The 20,590-nt window shown below is 39.7% G+C and overlaps 2 protein-coding genes across 7 annotated transcripts in view; one reads left to right on the top strand and one right to left on the bottom strand.

Annotated features, from left to right (window-relative positions):
* LOC125767477 (MOXD1 homolog 1) overlaps positions 1–20,590 on the bottom strand; it is a 46,433-nt gene that overhangs the window by 10,841 nt on the left and 15,002 nt on the right. The window lies entirely within an intron of this gene.
* Positions 11,667–20,590, top strand: part of LOC125767512 (uncharacterized) — a 41,496-nt gene continuing 32,572 nt past the window's right edge. The window contains exons 1-3 of one of the 6 annotated variants that reach the window (XR_007418790.1): positions 11,687–11,944; positions 12,051–13,089; positions 13,279–13,361. Coding sequence is in view for 1 of the 6 variants with exons in the window: in XM_049434153.1 (XP_049290110.1) it covers positions 12,722–12,839; positions 13,279–13,361 (201 nt within the window). In the remaining 5 variants the exon portion in view is untranslated. Of the gene's footprint in view, positions 13,090–13,278; positions 13,362–20,590 lie in introns of all 6 variants that reach the window. The other 5 variants (XR_007418791.1, XR_007418793.1, XR_007418792.1 and 2 more) reach the window with 5 other exon arrangements.

Here is a 20,590-nt window from a genome sequence, read left to right on the forward strand (position 1 = left end):
AACTTACACTGATGGTAGGAACACATACAGGCGGGTGTGCGATTTCAGTGCTTAAAGCGAAAACTATCCGGATGAAGGGAAAAAGTTTCCCTAATGGAGTTATTTTCCGACATGAAAAGCTTCACAATTTTCCCGTTTCCCTTTTTACCGAAAGATTTTTACCGGGTCACAGTTTGGACGTCGATTTCGGGACACCTTAAGGTGTTGCAAGAGAAATGTTCGCCTTGTTCACCCTTGTTTTTCAATTTTCAATAGTGCAAAGTTTTTATGAGGTGAAAAACCGCAGCCCTTCCTACGTTCCCTTATTAGGAAAGTAGTTGTGAATCCATGGCTTATGGTTTTTGGGGAAAAAAGTTTACAAGAGATAATTTTAAGCTAGGGTTTAAGCTGGTTAATGGTTGAATAGTTCATAATTCAGTCAAGTTTATTGAATCATAATCACGATTGCTTCATAATTGATTGTCGGTTCTAGCTCATCGTATTATGTTGGAGTACACAATGCAAAAAGAAAACTGAAATATGATTGATTCACTTATCTATTTCATCGAAACAATTACCCTTCACATGTGCGGCAGGGCAAAATTTAACTAATCGATATTTATTTATGAAAGATATTGAAGATATTGGTTAAATGTTTTCTTGTGTCAAACAGAAATTTGCATTTAGCGCAATTCCTTCCAACGATTCGTTTCCATTCTCTTCCATCCTTAGATCACACCTTGAATACATCAAGAAGAAAAAAAACCGGTTACGAAAAACGGCTTCAGTCATGCTGGTTCAGGAGGCAACATTGATCCTGTCAACACGTAGAATGATCGTGTACCGAAATTGCGTTTCCATTCGATTAGTTTCGACGCACTCAAGTTAATCTCTTGGAATTTTTCTCTTCTTTCGCGAACGTTGGTAAGTAATTTGATGTTTCCCCGAGCATAGGCCCGGTTTCTTGAGACCGGAGTAGCAGCAAAGGCGGTGAAAACCCAACGTGGATAATCAACGATTGTTCTCATCACGCATGCTTTAGTGGTACGAACAAGTTTTGCACCTGCATCGAACCATTGATGCATTCTGCAGGGAATATTCATTCATCATTACCTCGAAGGTAGGAGGCCGAAGTCAGATATTTGAGGCTTTAGTCCGTCTCACTGTTGGTGTCGAATTGGTGGTGAAGCATTGAACTGATGTCAAACAGAAATATAAAGGCTTTTAGTAATGATTGTAGGTAATATAATTTACACTCACAACAATACCTTCCTTAAATATAATTTTAAAACAATATCCTGCTCACTACACATCTTGGACATCCTACTGCTAGCAACTGCCCAGTGCTGGTGTAATTAAAATAAAATACATTTATTCTCCCGTGACGTGCTCATGGAAAACTGCCCCATAATTGATGACCGCAGACAGAGCAGTACACCGAAGAATGAGAATGTCAAACCGAATACAGAAGTAGCCCAAAAATTGCATGACTTAAATGCTTCCTACAGCATTTGCCCTGAGGCACCCCAAAAACAGACGCCCATGTGGCCGAGGGCAATTTTGCACCAAAGCTTCGCAAAAGATGATTGTAGCTGATTGCTTGATTGTCGTTCGCTGTTCCCGTTTCCTGTAGCAGGCGTGTACGCCCGGACTGTAACTTTGAGGCGAGAAGGTGAGTCGAAAAAGACAGCAATCAGACCGAAAATGTGCAACTTGCGTGCATCTAAATGCATCTGCGTGGTCCCTGCGATCCCTGTGGTGCAACAATTTCTTCAGGTGCAGGAATAGAACGTGTTCGGGCACACGAACGAAGATGTAATAAGTTTTTCGAAATCTTGAACAAAATCAGCAATTTTCTTGCATGCAGAGGAATAAGACGGACTGGCAGGATTCTTCCCTTTAGGAAGGGAAGAAAAATTAGCGTTCATAAAAAATACAAACCATTTTTTGCGAGTGAAAACGAAACTCTTTCAGTGTTCAGAGATGTGCTTATCTTTTAAATAGTTTAAATTAAATTACTATCTAAAATGTTCATACTTTCCTGTATTTTAGGCGATATATATATCTTCGCTCTTTCAGAAAATATTTAGTAATATCCACCTTTTTTGGTCATATTTTATATTTTACATCTTGAACAAAAACCATTCGAATATTCGAACCCCGTTTTTGTGAACAATTCACCCCAAGGATGGGTGGAAAATTCGATTGATCAATCAGATGTAACGAATTGTGTTCAAGCATGAAACTCAACTTCAGAATTCAACTTCTCCACCTCTGGCTTAGCGGAAGGATATGATAAAACAAAGTTTACAGTTCACATCAGTGAACAAGAACTGGTCAGTAGCAGCCTGTTATCACAGGAGGAAAAAATAAATCTAAAGTATGATAAAATCAAAACCATAACCAATCTACTATCCACTTCCTGTCCAATGATTAATGTTTTCTTATTTTTCACTGTGATTTTATTGTTTTTATGCTCCTTGCCCCCCGAATGTTTGCTGCTGTTTTGTAACCAAAAAAAACACAATTTCCTTACAGATGCTTCAGTTTTGTTTCGTCGCTTTCTCTGCGAACCCATAAATTATATCGCAGTCTCAATCGTTTCCGGTTTCCCGCAGGAAAAAGGAGCATCCCTAGGGAAGCATCAGGCGTAGAAACAGCCGGACCATTCCAGGACACTTGGCAGACTGTGGAAGGGATCGCAGTAAAAAGCCATATTTACATTATCATTATCATACTTTTGCAGTCGGAAGAGATTTTGCTTGCGTTTTAGTTTTGAGTTTTTTCCCCTCTTTGCCGCGGAACTTTATACATTCTTGCAGGGCAAGCTAGAGGAGAGATATCTTATCGTCGCACGATGCTGATAGGGGCAGCTTTTCCACGGATGATTGTGGCTGGATATTTGGTATTTGAAAAACGAGTCGAAATAATAGGATGATGAATGGTGTCTAGGAACGGTTGCTGGTGAAGTGTTTTATTTCATTTTACTGTGATTCATTTTTGCTGCGAAGATGACTTTTCTTGTAACCCACAAATGATCAACTGGAATAAAAGGATGTAACTTTAATTTGCAGGGATTTGTGTCAAAAAAAAATGATGCAAAAGAACATCAGTCCCTTTGAATGTCACTCCCGTCTGTATAAACAGACAATCTATCGTGCTTAATTAGATTTAGATTGAAAGTTGATTGGTTGATGTCTATGATTAGCCACGCATCAAACCCCTTAATCAGCGATTCAAATCATTATCGATTCATTTTCCCTGCATAATTTTGCACAATTTTACATCAAACCCTTTTTTTGGAGATGGCTGCGGCGAACAAATCCATGCTTTTCGATCAGTATTGATTTTTTGATATTGTATCCTTTCCATTTTCCAAATGAATTTTACACCATTTCGGCTGGGAAGATACCAACTGTCTATCCTGAGAGCTGACGATGCTCGATTCGCCTGCCCGAAACCTTCGAATACGGTTACCATCCGCAGGGATTACCATCGGATTGCACAAAAAAAAAACACAGAAACGCAACGTGGTGATATGCCTTACTCAATAGAAATAACTAAACGGCGAAAAAAACAACAACCGGAACGTTTGTTAACATTCTGAAAACGAACTGAAATTGGTTCAAAAATTGAAATCCGCAGCAGTTTGTATTGTAGAAAGAAAGCACGTATATGTACAAACGATGCTGTAAAACTATTACTTCCCGAATTGATGAGCCATTGAATTTGGAGGATGGATGGAGGATGGAGATAGATCCTGATGGTAATAGACAATACACTAAATCGGTACTTTCGTATTCCGTTTTGGCACAAGATAATGATTTCCGGACTTGTTGGATTGAATATAGTGAATACAAATTTTGCGTTAAAATGTTTCTCTGTTTCCCTTAGCGTCCTATAGCCAAATGCTAATGCGCCTAAAGCTAGGCAATTACAAGACAAATTTACTTTCTTTACTTTCAATAATGATTCTTGTGTATTACTGGACTTGCCTTAAGTAGGTATGTCTATTAATACACCAACAATTAAATTTATTCACAATAAACCGATTTAGAACAGAGTTTTTTATGGAACCATTAACGGGAAACAGCATTGCGATTAAGTGCTTTCATTGATTACAGCTCAGTAACGAATCAATTCGGGGTGTAAATGAAGACATCGATTGCGTTAAGATCGTTAAAAATAATCTTTTAATTTCATTCGAAATGGTCACGCGGTAAAATTAAATTGAAGGATGTGGAGTACATGGCTGGCAATGATGCATAGACTGTAGTAAGTACCTCTGCAATCCATTACATTACAGAATGATCTATTTCACGAATCTTATCGCAATGCTCGCTTAGCAAAGAGTAACCATTACCGTAGCTAACCTGCAACTCCCTTGAAAGCGCAAATGGCTCACCAAAAAGCAATAAAAAGCTCCTAAACAGAAGTACAGAAGGACTCCCCAGGCTACCGTTAATAGCATCCAACAAGGACTTGCCCTATCAGTGTGGATTGGAGTTTGGGTGGGTGGAAAGGTACACTCAGCTCGTTTCTAAAAATATTATTTTAAAATCCATTCCATCTTGCCAGCAGCTCAGCTTTGACTTTATTTTCGTTAACGTTATGCTCCACTCCACATTTTATGACGCATGTGTGTTTCATTTAATTTTTTTCCTCAGTTTTTTCCATCCATCGAGCATAAATGCTCAAAGTTTACGATGTTTTTTTTTCAACATTATTTTCCTATCTTAACTGGCAACTGGCAGGCTGCTGATGAATTGGCGAAGGGTACAACGAATTTTTAAGATACCCTGTTGAAACTGTGGTGGCGAGAAAAAAAGGCAAAAAGCTTCCAGCCAGTAAACGCCCCGTCATTTCGTTCGTATCTCATTTATTGGGGACCCTATTTTTTCGCTTCTTGTTTAAGCTAAAATTCTGGATGTAGTTGGCTGATTCACTGTGATGCAGGAAGCAGGATGCAGGAGCGGAAGCTGAGCACAAATAACTACCAAACTGTACTGCTGTTTCTGTTACGGTACGGGATCGCTACTGCCGCTGCTTTACTGGAACTGGCAGGTTATTATTTTTCGCTTTTCCCAGTTGAGGAGCACTTACAGCTTTTGCCTCTCCTGTGACGTGAAATGGAAACGAATGAGGACTCAAAAAAGAAACCATGCAGAATTGATGCAGAACAGCAGCAGCAGCAGTGAGTGTGTGCAATTTGGTGATTGTTTCAGCTGAAGATCAATCAAACGCACCAATTACAAATAAATGCCATGTACAGTGGGATGTCTGCTTGAAGCATGGGGAAGGCAACATGTATGATAATGCTACAATGTGTGATAAACTTATTGCGCACATGTTTTAAAACATAGATTAAATTGCAGTGAAATTCATAGAAAAGGAATTTATATTATACCGAGATTACTTTGCACCTCTTGCACAGCAGCCTGTGGCACAATCACAGTTCCTACAACATGGAATTCTATTTTCAGAATATTCAATTCAAGCGAAATGGTAATGGAAAGAAAAGGTTTGAAAAATATGTTTATTTTTAGTGAAAAATTTGAATGCACATTAAATAATCAGTTCTGGGAAAGGAATGATACCAACAAACGTTCAAATTTGGCGTTTCAAAAAGGAAATGAGGAAGCTTTGCAGATCCAATTTGATATAGCTTTTCTTTGTTTTTACATCTTGTCAAGGGAAAAAAACACTTTTGTAAAAGCACACCCCCGGGGAAGAGTATTTTTAATTATATTTTCCAAAGTTGTAATCCATCATTCCAGACATTCGGCTGCAAGCGATGCGTTGCGCCAAACACAGTTCATTGATCATCGTCGTCTTCTACGGAAGCAAAAACTTGCTTTTTTGATCCTTCTCGTGTAGATTCTTGAACAGTTGTGCGATCGTAGCAGTGTTTGATAAGTCAATATTAATACGACCATTTCCTGATGGGTTACACTACTACAGCATGAAAGAAAACGAATACTCCTGCCAAAACTGACCGCTCATACAACGCAAGTGCAGCCTAAACCTGTCAATTTTCCACCCCAGCATCATCGATCAAACTTTCTGATAACGGTTCATTCGCGCAAACCCAACAGGAGCCTCTTTACTGACGTCCTTTTTTTTGTTTCGTTCAAAACGGGACACGAAAAATTATTAAACCTTCATCCCCTATTCAGACCCAGGGTGAAAGTTGGTAGCTTCCATCGGTTTGGACTCCTACGGACATCTCGTTTGAATAACAGGTTCACCGGTTCCTTTCTGTTTATGTTATCATTTTCATTTCACCCATGTGCACCTCGAAACGATGTAAAATATTCGGAAAATGTAGCTTTTACATCGGTACTTACGAGTAAAGGGAAGCTGAAAAAAAAACACATCCCTAAAGGTAGTCCCATCATCTCATTGCAGTTAAATTTGTTTTAACCGTTATTTCGAACAACCCCCCGAGGGAGGAAAAGACTTGATATTCGCGCCGGTCATTCGGGTAGTTTAATGTATTAATTAAAGCATACCGATCTGCACAACGGGGGGAGGTTTTTCTTCCTTACCGTAACGGACGTGAGTTGTCCTTCGGTGCGGGCATTTTGATTACGACCGGTTGGGGCTACCAGGTTTGACCTAAAAGCCATAAATGGACCCACGAATAAGGTGAAACGGAGCAATCGACAAAAAAGAGCTCAAAATTCTGGTGCACCCTCTTCGGTGGTGTTCTAAAGCGTTATGCCCATGCTCAAGTGTAATGATCGGTGCTTGATAGCGTTGCACGGTGAAGGTTGTAATTATGGTATGATAAGTCTTCTCTCATCAGTTTTGAAGCTATATGGAGTAGAAAAACGTTACCAGAGGCGTTTTTTATGAATACAGAGATGTCTAGATGAAAATCAAATTAAAAAAAATACGGTTTTGACTTCAGGCTCTATCGATAGCCTTATGGAGATTTACAGCTGTAGAGTAGTACTGAAAAATGTTGCTGAATATGTTTGTTAAATCTTAATATTATTCTTGACCTTGATAAAAAATATTTCTGGTGGTAAAAGTAAATCATCTTAAAATACATGCCCCAAAGCCATAAGTTATCCCTTTTTCCCGGTAGCGAGTTGTGAAAGCGGCTTTTAAACTTATGCTATCATTTGGATGCCAAATAATACCGACACTATCTCATTAGCGCAAATCACACCGAGAGCAAATTGTTAACAAATAGAACGCAGATGGTATGACGTTAAACCCACTTCCAAAACTTACGGTTTGCCCCAAGTTTTTCGCCTTGTATCTCGCTGTACTAACCCGAATGTTTTGCCTATAAATCAGTGATATCTGGAATTCAGAACATGTAAGAAGGATCGCTTATTAAACGTTGTCTTTCTGTGGTCACACTTGTGGTGGAGAAATGTGAATAAGAAGAAAATCCGCGACTTATCAGAGCTATAACAAAGTTATAACAAACCCTCCTTAAGATAGTTGCCACAAAACTGTGGGACTATCGCTCCAACAAACCTCTGTCTTTCTGACAACGTTTTAAACAAACATCTACAACATAAAGACACCAGAGTTTTCACTACTCACTGGCTTTAGATCGAACTTAAAAGGCGAACCCGAAACGTCATTTAGTCATATCTACATTCGACAGCTTCGTGGATGCTTGCTTTGAAATCTAGTTTCCAAAGGAAACCTCATGACATGTAGTGGAATTTGAAGGAAATCGACAGGCCTCGCCTTTGAAGATGAATTCCACCAAACAAAATCAGAGAAAAATGAAAAATCGAAGCAATCGGTAACGGGGTGGTTTTCTCGTAATCAAATTGCTCTGCCGTTGACACTGACGTGGAGCGAAAGCAACCATGTAAAGTGTTGGATTGACATGTGTGGCTTTTATTTTTTACCCTAACTCTTTGCCGTGGTAAATGGCTCACGTAAATAATCGAATGATCTTTCCCAAATTAGATTTACAACACTGTGCGATTAGGATTTGCTGTCTGATAGTAGTGCGTGAGGTTGTTTCACGGCCTGTTGAATGCCTTTTTTATTGTAGTTGTGATAAACTATCGTAACAGCCGCCAGATAGTACTGAGATAAACGGTATTTTATGGAACGTTTCTATATATTTTTATAGATAAAATTCAACAGTTTTATTGTCTAGTCTAGATCGGATTGTGATAAAGAAATATCGTTACAGCGCTATATTTGATCATCTCAGTTTTTAACATTTCTTAGAATACAAAAATCACTTCATTCAAGATCCTTAACGTTCCAAAACGAACCTGACGCGCAAGATATGACGCAAAACCGAAGCCCTTTCAGGGAAAGAATTTCTCAGAACGGATGCAAATCAAAATACTTCCCTAAATCTTGAACGCTGGAAGTGAAGTACTTTCTTGCATCTCGCCAAGACAAAGATGTACTAGGAAATAGAGAAAAAAAACCCATCCACATCACACAGCATAGGTGACATCCGCATGTCAGCGTGACTTACATGATGGTGTAAAGATTTATTGCTACGTGACGTTCCCACAACGGTAGCTGCTGACGCAAAGCACACCGAATGGAATTGTTTCGCGCGAATGAATTCTTTCGATGTTCCGTGTAGGAAATGGCAGACGAATTCAATCACCATTTGTAAGAAGAGATTTCTTTTTTAGTTTGGCCCTGGATGCTAACGCTCACGAATCGGTATTTTTATCGACGCTTCACGGGCAAATCTTGCCTGGTTAGGTGTTCCAAGGATTGGCTGTTAGTATGGTAAAAAATAAGATCCTTTAGCATTCTTGGTAAAGCGGACGCATTTATCACTATTGAGCGAGAAATCAAACAAATTTAGAAATCAATATGGTAAATACAAAACAAAAAAGAAAGGAAAAATCTGCTACGTCGAAACATTAATAAGGCACAACCAACCGTATGGTACCTCCATTTACCACAAATAAATGTTTCTCATCAATTCAATCTGTAGCCCTATTAAATCTTCAAACCATATTCATGAATTAAAACCGCTTTCAGTATGTATGTCTCAGAACAATAAGAAGCCTTTTTTGTGAGGTTTTATGTAAACTAACTACGGCACTGCACTGGAGATGTACACAATGTAACGTATTTCGCTTCATCACATGTCTACCGAATGTGGACCAAAAATTCGCCAGACCATGAACTTTCCAAAAGGGGGGGTGAAATTTCAGTATCCGCCCAGTACCGACGCAATGCAACTAAATGCTTCCCCCACGATGGCACGCAAACCGCAAAACCTTCAAACGAAATGTGAAAGAACATTCTGTGATATTCTACGTCTCCTGATCACCATTCCCATGGGGAGATATTTAAAAATCTCTTGAGTAGCTTCCCATCGCAATGTGTCTGTGGGTCTTGCTTCCGCAAAACCACCCCATGACGTTATGGTACGCCTCCGGGTTTGGGGTGGGTCATTGCATGAAAGTGTCTGCCTTGAAGCGTGCTTCCGGTTAGTGCTGAGTGATGCTTTTGTTTGCAAAATCACTCGCCCTCCTCCTCCCGCACCATTTCTTACCTCTCGAGAAATCTGGTGAAAAAAGAACCAGCTGCTGATGGTGCTAGTTGAGTGCCATGGTGCAGTGCCATCATTATGAAACCGTCACGTACGGTGGCTTATTACAATGAGCCCAACTGCGGTAAGTATTCGCGCCCCAGGGTAAGGTTTATGCAAAATCGCAACCCAAAACCTGAAACTGTGACGACACTAAAAAAAAACCCTTTTCCCGTCAATTGGATATGAGAGTGTGAACGACATTACTGGAGGACATGGTTTTTTCCCAGAGTTCTATTGGAACGCATCTATTTTTTCCTGTACGCGTAACATCCTTTTAATCAAAGTGTCGCTATGAAACCATTCCATTTCGTAGAACGCATTCAAATGGTTGTAGTCTGAATCCTTGTTTAACAACACATTTTTTTCTGCCTACGGATACATTAAAGAACTGTTAAAGCTTTAAACGAATGGAAAAAAAGCTCAAAGGGCACAGCCGTTTGTGCTCCGTCACAATTATGCTGATGTCCGTTGCGATTAAACCGCAATCACAATAAAACAATGGCCACCACCACTTCTAGTTGGTACGGGTAAATTCAGCCACAACCGCAACAGGATGAAGGCAAGCGTACGCACAAACAGGATCGGTATTTGATAACACAAACCATCCCGTAAACAGCTCGTTTACGCTGACATTATTTCGATTTTCGATAAAATTTGATTTCGCTTCTGTTAACCACCACAAGGACCACACAGTTCGGTGATGATGGAACAGTGAAATAAAAGTCAGCAAGAAAGCTTACAGTGTAATAAAATTAACAACCGTTGGAAATAGCATAAAAATATTATGTATGTTTTGTTTCGTGGTGAACAGTAAAAATGATAATAAATGTTAAACATTTCACTTAAAACAAAAAGAAAAAATAGCTAAATTTATTCTCCATATATTATCAAAATATATACTCAAAGCCATCGCCATTGTTAACCTTATTGAAATTATTGATTTTAAAGCGATACATTATATTTATCTCTCAATTAGTTTACCGTTCTTTGCAAAACTTTAAACATTACAAGCATCAGTTACAGGTGTCCAGCCAGTTGTCGTGTGATTTATTTCTAAAGACCGTCACACTGTTCCGAGTCCTTAAAGAGGGCGCACGATTTATTATCCTGTCACTGTTGCTACATCGTGGTTCGATCAAGAAGGGATTGGGGCACGTACTGTTGCCCCAAAAATCACAACATTTATATCTTTCTTGCCGCCGTTTTGAAATGTCTTTGAAGATGGTACACTGATGGTGTACCCCAATATTGAACTACTTTTCTCATCATCACCGACGCAGAGACGTGGCCGACTGTTTAACAGTCGGTAAATTTCCCTCTAGGTGTTGGCCCTCCAACCGGATGTGTATCATCATGTTTCACACACTCGGTTTCGTGCTGATTGTACATGTGTTTGGAGGAAGGTAACAAGATTGAAAGCCTTAGGAATACATCGAACAGTGCCCGAGCAAATTGCTTCCGGAGTAGACGTTTACGTGACAGGAAGGATATCGATTGTTTGGCAAAGAATTAATGCGTTGTTAAGCTAGCCTTTCGGGCAAAATTTAACGGAAAGTAAAGACAGAATAAGAGAGTTAGGAAAGGAAACTTGAAACCTGATTCATCTTATTTACCGGACCGAAAATCTATGTAAACTGTAACAGCGCCGTATGGTGAAGTTGCTGGGTACTTTTGGTCATTTGTTTTCATTCACATTACAACTGACAATAACCAGTTCTCAAACTTTCAATTTCAAAATTATTTTTAAAACATGCTGCACGTGTTCATGAGGAAATTAACCTGTTCTGAACCATAAAAATCAACTTCTTTTGCACATGGTACCTGTTAGTCGTACAATTTCTCACCTTACTTTGAACTTTTGGCCAATGTCAAGCTCTTTATGGTTGAGTGCTTTTCATCCTTCGGTTGTTCACATAAAATCTGCATTTTGCAACTAGGATGAGTTTTCCGTTGACTTTCAAACACGCACCACATTGCATACAAAGCGAGACACAATCATGCACAAAAGGAATGCTTCGTTGTGCATTCAGACCACGTTAGATTCTAACGTTTGTCTGCTCATTAGCAAACGTTTGCGCGCTTCGTTTGCTCTTAACATTTAACGTTGATCTTTTAACCTTTTTTAACGGAGTGTAACCAGCATTGTCAAAGCGTACCGATGTACTACTCGTAGCGATCGAGTAGCGAGAACTTACGTGCAATTGTCTCCCGGTACACTAATGAGACAAAGTTACACCTTTCAAGTGTCAAAAAGTGTTTCCACACGTTTGACGTTTTGTGGATGCGGGTTTGGTTTAATATCTGCAAAGTTGGACTGTGATTTCTCCCCTTAACGTTGGATAGGACGATGGATACGGTTCCGTGCTTCCTGAGCTTTGTGAGAACGATCCCCTTTTCACGGCCAAGTGACAGGTGAGCGGATCTTCTGGGCAATTACCAGGTGCCATGATCTACCACCCCCGGCACCGAAGCTCACACAGTTGGCCGTCCGGGACTCGTTAATTTTAATTTCTTTCAGCACCTTTTCCCATACGGCCGGCGCTCGCTGTCCTCGTTGATTAAATGCCATCGCCGGAGGTGGTTTGGGGGTTTAGTGTGAAGTTGCGTGCACTGCATATCAATGATGTGAGAACGAAGCGAGCTAGGCAGCCGGTGGGCAACGCATGTTCGCAGCACACGGACAGTAATAAACGAGAGACGAACGAAGTCAATCTTACGTGCAAGTATAGCTTGCCGGGAATCTGGAGAAATTATTCGAACAAATATCTCGTCGCTTACATCAATCACTTGCGGTGCAATGGAGATGGACGACGGAAAGCATTATACGTAGAATAGCTTACCGGTACGTACCATACGCGCAACGGTCGGAAGGAATCAGGGCTATTGTGTAACAACAGTTATTATGTATGTGGAACCGCGGAGTAAGTAAGCTTGAAGTGTAGCCGCGAACTCTTAATTTTGACATGTGTCACCGTTTCAACTGACACGCAGTTGTTCGCGCCTTTTTATCTATTGAACTAGAGTGTTGTAAGCCGATCTCTTTGCATGAATAAAAGTTATTAAATTGAACTAACGGACAAACACAAAAACAGTATTGCAGTGTTTTGAACTAAGCAGAAGAAGAACGAAAAACGACCACACCTTGAAGACGGTGGTTTTCATGGTCGCGCAGTAGCAGGCCGGCCCTTGATGCTCGACTTGCACTTGCAAACAGCGGCAAAAACCGTACCTTCGTCCCGTTCAAGAAGCTGCATCTGGAGTCGTACAAAAGCGCCAGGAAAATTGGTGGAATGTGACCTCTTCCGCTGTAAGTAAAGTTCCACAGTCGTTGGCGCCAGTGCCAGTGAGTGCATCGATCCGTGCAGAAGGAATGAAAGAACGAAACAAAAAACAACAACAATTCGAAACCACTTTTTGTTTACCAACCGGAGAACTTATGCAGTGCAGTTCCTTACTGGTTTCATTCTACAGATGGTGGAATTTTAAACAAACTCTCTGGCAGAAAGACCGCCGGTTGTGTGGCAATCGACCCAGGGAGAAGGATGGTCTAGCAGGAAGTGAGTGAAATTTATTCGTGGCATTTTATCGTGTGTCGGGACGGGTACACTGTTTGTCCGTTGGAAGGAACCATGGTACTGGCGGATCAACGAGATTTGACTTGTTATTGGGTGGAAACATGTTTCCTTCGAGTTGGAAGGTTTCACGTCTGATATGGCTGTTTTTTTTGGTTTTGTTTTTGCTTCTAGTGTCAACAAATGCTATCGAAATCGGAACTGGAAACCAAATGGTGGAACCTTTCACGTTACAGATTCCTGTGGATATATGTAAGGTAAGGGTATGCAACTGCAAAAAGCTATAATGAGTTTATCAGGCAAGAGAAGCGGGGCACGATAGGGGATCTTATGAGTAACGTAGTTGTCAGACACGGTCCTAGCTAGCTAATGATGCTAGGTGAGAAGTAATTTAGAATGTCTGGCTTATTGCTCCATTAGTACATGCGCTTAGGTGCTACTGCTTTAGTGCTCTTGGTCTACCTCAATCCGGAGGTGTGGAAAACATTGGATTAGAAAACTTCTCGGCATGTATGAGACAGGTCCATTGTAAAACTTCCATTGCACTGCCATTTCAACGTGCAGTCAATCTCCAAAAGCGGATCAAATTGCTTCTCCAAATAATAACTTCTTATTATGGGGAGTTCACTTGTACATGGGGACACGTGTACTAATGCTTGTACCTGTAGGAGCTAACACTATTTTCGTATGCACCGAAGAGAACATTTGTTAGATATGTAAATGAGATGCCGCTTAAACAACTCAATTTTCATAGAATATTTTCCAAAAACCAAACTATTGGATACCGAGCAGGACATTATGTTCTCTTACCGCATATACTCCCACGTATGAGTTCCTACGCAAAGCAACCTATAGAAGTAGATCCGTTTAAACTTGTATCCCTAACCTGCGCTGAAAACTGCAACCGAAGGAACAAGTGCAATATACGTATCTGGATGTGTAGCTGAGGACTTTAATCATACACTCCACCGCAAGGATATGGGAAATTTCTCGTAAGGCTATCCTTTACGTTCCACCATAATAATAGTGTTCACACTTCACATCATCACGACTAGAAACACGACTAAAGTAGTGGCTTTTGAAACGTAACTGGTGTTGTTAGGAGAGAAAAAAAAACTTTGCGACAACTGGACAGTTACATCAGGGTACGCACATATGGAACATGCTGGAAGATAAAGTTTCCGCTTTTGACGTCAACCCACAGGGACGCATGATAAGAGCACTAGCGTCGTTCAACGATGATGGAGTGCTTTAATATTTTTTACCCACTTTTGTTTCCATTGATTAGACATTTTCGTGCTGGCCACTAACTTTCAGTGGTGTTTTTGAGCGATATAATTGGAACATATTCTGTCTATAAAAAAAGCTGGGTAGAGGAACTTCTTTGTCCGCAGTGCAGGAACAATATGCTGTAACAATTAATGTGAATGATAGATAAACGTCTCCGCTTTCTTATCATGATCGGTTCTTTACATGAAGATTGAAACATGGCTGGGAACTTTTCTTGGGTTTTCTAGAATAAGTTGTGAACCTGCATCTTCTTACGTGGAAATGTGTTTGTATCCAACGTTACCGATATAATGAGGGAAAGTTTATTTTAGCCGGAAGGGCTTTCGTCGAAAGTTTTTGAACCATTGAACACTTGCATGAAGAGAATGTTTCAGAAAATCACTTAAGGGATTAGATTAAGTATAGTTGAAGGAAAACAGTTGCTTGCCAATGATTAGTCCCCATGGTGAATTTCTTCCTGCAGAGATAATCATAACTGTCGGACCCGTACCCAGACCCGGATTGGTAATTATCCTGGGAGGATAAGAGCTTAAAGTTTTCTGTCATTTAACACCCAAAAGTTTCAAATTTTGTTCGAAAGTGATAATCAAATCTTTAAGCTAATTTTGAGACTAACTTTGGAAGATGTTGTCATGTAAAAAACAGCATCAATGACTTTAAACATTCGATTTCGAATCAAATAACTTGTTCTATAAAAAAGTTAACGATTTTTGCACAAAACGATACCATATCGACTGCATGAAACCGATCGATTAATCGTGACATTTAAATCGTCCTACGTACTTCCCTACAACAGGCGTTTGACCACTGTATATATCGCTAGATACTGAACTTCTAATGATATATCTTTGTTTACTGACCTGAAAACAACAAAACATTCTCTCTAGCTTTACCTATGCGAGATGAAAGCATCCAAACGTCTCATGCTCGGTGTTTCCTCGGGGGGCCAATTTGTGCGTTGATTAGATTTTTCCAATATATTACCGTCCTTAGTGACGGTATGAAGATTTCTCAAGCTCGATCCAATAATCGACTATTTACGACCATGGAATGGATTCTGAATTTTAAATTAAAAGTCCGCTGAGCAGCGCTAGCATTTCTTGCCGCGTAGCACGCACAAGAAAGAATTTTACCGGGCCCAAAAGGTTTTGATGCTTCACTGTGACAGCAACCTGTGCGTGAAGTGGACACGTTTTGTTGGAAGATACCAGCACTAGGTACACGTTGCAATACTTTTATAAGAACTTACCTAAAGGAAACAGGAAAAAATGAGAAGAAAAAACAAAGCAAAACATAAGAAAAGGTAAATATATCTCTAGCAATCTATAAAACGGTTGAGAGAAAACGGGAGCAGAATTACAATTGACCTAGACCTGAAGCTTGGTGTCCATTCTGGGACTATTTTTAGACTGCGCAATATATTCAACAGTTTTCGCTATAATAAAACAATCTAGTGTTTCTCGTTTTGAATAACCGATAGAATATAATTTTTCTCCAAAAAGCTTCTTTGGCATTTGTCTCTTCCAAGTGATAGACAGGCCAACCAACAAGAGTAGAGCAAGACCAATAATTGTTCCAGAGTCATATACGAAAAAGAAATGACATATAGCCATTTCACGGTCGTTAGTGCTTTCCATTGATTCGGACTGAGTCTTGAGTCGTGGAAATGTCACCAGACATATCTATATCCTTTTGTGTTTGCAATTGTGACAACAGGAAATTATCGAACATACTATCTAGAATGTGGAACACATCCGGACCAAAAATTCTCGTATTCAGTGTCATTGCAAGGATAATTAGATCACCACTTCAGATGGAAACAGTAAACAACTTGACTAGAATTTGTAAAGGCTACATGTATTGTTGGTCTTTAATTTGGACAATTTCCTTCTCTATAAATTCCCCTTATCGACAAATGCGATCTCATGCGCGAAATGCTGCGTGTAATTTGATACTGATTTCAATCAAACATGAGATTCGTTATTTGAAGAAAACGCAATCAAAACAACTTTTCCTATCAAACGTTAACACAGACTGAAGAAGAGTGTGCTGTGAAACAATGCTACAACGAAAAATATGTAGAGGGAGCTTCGTAGGGATATTGAAATGCATTCAACACTGGACAGCCTTGAAGATGACCGTACCCACATACTGCTATTTGTGTAAGCATGAAAGAGAATGGCAACGAATAAAGCAATAAACATATCTAACTGATGATCTTCCACCATACGATCGGACGAAACGTATCGTTCACCGGAGGAAAGATCTTGAAGCGATAATCAAACTTCTTGACTTCTTTTCGATATGCAACCTTCCCAAAAATTGCTTCACCACCAAACGGGTTTTCGGGATTCCGCAAAAAGACATTCACAATACGGAAAGAATTCACGAACAAAGTGAAGAACTCCTGATTCTTTTATTACATTTTTACTTTTGATTTCCGCTTGTAGACAATTCCCTGCCGGCAGGGCTGTTAACACGCTCGCAGGAGTACTGTCGTTCTCAACGGTTTCGCAAGATTCTCATCACATTCAAGCGGATATTAAACGCCAACCCCTGGAGGCATTTTGGCCGGCTGAAGTTAGCCTAAGGAAATACGTTAAAATGTGCAGCAGCTCAAAACAGCACAAAGTAACAAGATCGCCGTGTAGATCTATCTTCCTCCTTTAATCACATTGGCCGCGTTGGATCGTACTTGTTCTAGCATATATTTTTGTCTTGTGAAAATAGAGTTCAGTACGAGAAAACTCATAGTCGCAAAAAAAAACAACAAAGAGTGGTAGTTTTTGCAGTCCTAGAGCAAGACACATGTGTGTGGTTTTAGTAACCAAAAACAAAAATGTATATTCCCTCAAGCAGACGCATAAAAAGAACACACAGGAGAGAAGCATCTTTTAACACCGGACAAGAACCGGCTGTAAAATGGTAGCATTACCGTGGCAGGAAGAACGTAGAGTGATAAAAATCTTTGGCTCGCTTTTTCTCCTTCCTTTGAAGGAATGGTACGAGTGTGAAAAAGTTGTATCCAAATTCCTGACAAGTCTTTGTTCTAACTGAACTGAATTCTGTACACCTCAGGATGCGCTGAATTATGCATTCAAGGGAGAGGGTTAGCGTTTTCCTGCGTTTACTAAAATAACCAAAATTTGTAGAAAATACACGTTCACGAAATGTACATAAAACAATCTATCTCGTGGCTTGGTACGCTACGCAATAAAAACAGTTATTTTTCTCCTTAAGTTCGGAACTTTAAGGAACGATTCATTTTCGCCTATCAAATATACATTCTAAAGTGACTTCTCTTCTGTACCTTTGCCAGAATCACGCAAATAGTTCGCTACCGGCACAAGTTCGAAGCGTATTAATTGGATTAATTTCCAAAGCAGATTATTTACGACTAAAGTTCTCTTTCAGAAACCTTCTTCCTGCTTGTCGTTAAACGCAAAAGTGACGAAGGCACCTTTAGTCAACCAGCAGCACCACAGAAGCTGCTACTCTCCCCACAGTGAACCTGTGTTGAAAATTTAGCTCGAAAGTAGCAATTAATGGCAAAAGGCAATTATGGGTAGAACACAATGGGATGCCGTCGTTTCTACAGCTAGCGGCTTTCTTTACAGGTTGAAAGAAAATTAGGTACCGGGCCAAAAGTCTCCGGAGGAATGGGAAAGCATTTTAAATTTCGTCTTCAGCATCACTCATTTTCCAGCACGGAGAGTTATCAAAGGGTGCACTAGGAAGTGGAAATCATGAAAGAAAAATGAAGAGACTTAATTTTAGTCCTTCTGCAAGGATTTCCTTAATCGTCGTTTTCCGGAAACTGTCATATATTTTTGTACAGAAATTTGGTTGTTCTTAGAAAATTTGAGAGGAAATAACTACAACAAAGAGGCTTTCACAAAAGAAACATCGCTTGTTACAAGCTACTTGCGGAACGGTAATCATTATTTTTGCTTTCACTCTGATATTCATAACCAAGAACGTAGCTTCAAAATTGTTGCTTTGCAAATTGCAACAAGATTCAAAATCATCTCATCGCAGGATATGTAATAAAATAAAAACAAAAACCTGTACACTTGAAGAAAATTCTTGAAAGCTGAAAGATTTGATTATCAGACGATCAGACGAATGATTTTTTTATCTTATTCCAAAGTCGTTGATTGATGGCAAGGATCGTTAAACATTTTTCAATTGCATTTAGATTGAATAGCCTGAAATATGTTTCTTTTTATGTTGAAAATGATGTATATGTTAGATCAAGTAGAAACATTTTATGCAAAGGAGTGAAAAATATGTCTTTGCGTCTAATGGCATTGTGTATGTGTTCTATCTATTGATAGGATGCCACATTAAGGAAAACCTCCCTGCTCAATGATATTTGCAAATTTTCTATTTTGATTAATGCGTTCCTCGTTCTGAGTGGTACTGCTCCATAAAAAAAACGTGTTGCTTTGGTCTGAGGGCCTATTTTATTCCATTATCCCTTTTCCAGGACATGATCAAGCGTTCATTTGTCCTTGAAGGTACTTCTAATAAAAGAAACGGATAGCATGAAACAGTCGATGGGCAAGTGCTGGCAAAAGTGAAGAAATTTCCACGAATTCTTTTGTTGGTCACTGTGACAATTCAAAATGTTTAGCATAAAGTGGAAAAATAAATCAAAAGGTGAATAGACAACAAGCAAATAAAAACACCCTTGGGAGACTTGATTGCCATTGACTAGCGGAATGTGCATGGGGCCTTTGAATAGACAACGTTCGACGATAGAAGTCCATTAAAATATTTAGATAAATGTACTGTGAGGTACAGTTTCTTTTATTTTTCTACCAAAACGCAATACTTGGATAAGCATCGTTGGAAGTTTTGCCATTATACAGTGGTAAGAGTAGTCACGAAGAGAGAGAGAGAGAGAAAATATGTCACCAGTACTTTGCTGGTACAAAAATTCGGATGCTGTTGAGAAAAAAATCAATACCTTGAAGTACTCGTCGCAAGCTTTACAACATGAGTGAAGCGAACAATTTATCGCGAGGATCCATTTTTTGTGGATAAAAAATCGAACGACATGTACAATATTGACCAGCAGAAACATGCCTCCAATTGAAGCGGAAAGAGGCTTTTACCGGGCCGTGTTGTACAAGGAGAAGTCCTTTTCGAACACTTGTTGAACTTGTTGTTTGAACGCACCTAAGGGATAGCAGATAGTTCCACGAAAAATTCTCCGCCCAAAATGCTCCACAAAATCCTGATGTTGTATGACATGTGAACAGCACAGCCATTCTGGGAAAAGCTCGAAGACCATAATTGGAGACGCTTTTACGCATCTGGGCGTGTAAAACAAAATGGAAAAAAGCGTCCTTAGGCAACGGATGAAATGCGTTAAAGAGCCCTTTACGAAATTACTTTAACACGAGACGGACTTCCGAATGTGTGCAAGCGGGAGAAAATGGTCGATTTGTGTACTCTCGTTTTTGGGTAATTGGTATTAACAGGATTGATTATATTAATAGAAGGTGAACATTATCTGTTTTTGACGATGAATACAACAGGAAAAACACAAACATAAAGGAAGCTGTCGAGGAGCACTACAATAGCTATGATACACATCATCGCTGTGTCCCTTCTTGTATCGATTTTCCTTACGTGATTAACGATGAGAAGAAAGGCATAATTTTATTGATTATTGTTTTCTTCGTCGACAAAGTAAAAGCTTTTCCCCGCATTGTTTATCTTCGCTGTCCCGCAACAAGAATGCTGGTTATATTTCATGGTAGAACGAAGGAAAGATATTCTCAATATTGTGTTAGTTTTGGAGGAGGACATAAATCAACAATCAACGCTAGCCCAAGCGGACTAGGTTACAAAAAGGACACTGAATGAGTCGGTGGTACGAGATACGGAAAAACCACAAATAGATTGCAAAAGTTTTGTGTCAATTTGTTCCACAAGCTAAGTTGAAAAATGTTCATTGTTGTAAAAGTAGAGTTAATTACGTATAGTGACAGTGATGCAGCAGTGGAGTAAGAATTTTCATTGCTATTGAATGACTAACGAATGCTACGCAACGCACAACATGTGATGGCGTTACTGGCGAAAGTTCACTAAGAGCAGAACATTATTCATACGAAAAATAGACGAAACATTAGCTGGCGAATGCAATCGAAAGAGCGACCCTAGTCCTATCCCTTACGGTGCATTC

The sequence above is a fragment of the Anopheles funestus genome, chromosome 3RL (assembly GCF_943734845.2).
Source record: "Anopheles funestus chromosome 3RL, idAnoFuneDA-416_04, whole genome shotgun sequence".
Lineage (NCBI taxonomy): Eukaryota > Metazoa > Arthropoda > Insecta > Diptera > Culicidae > Anopheles > Anopheles funestus.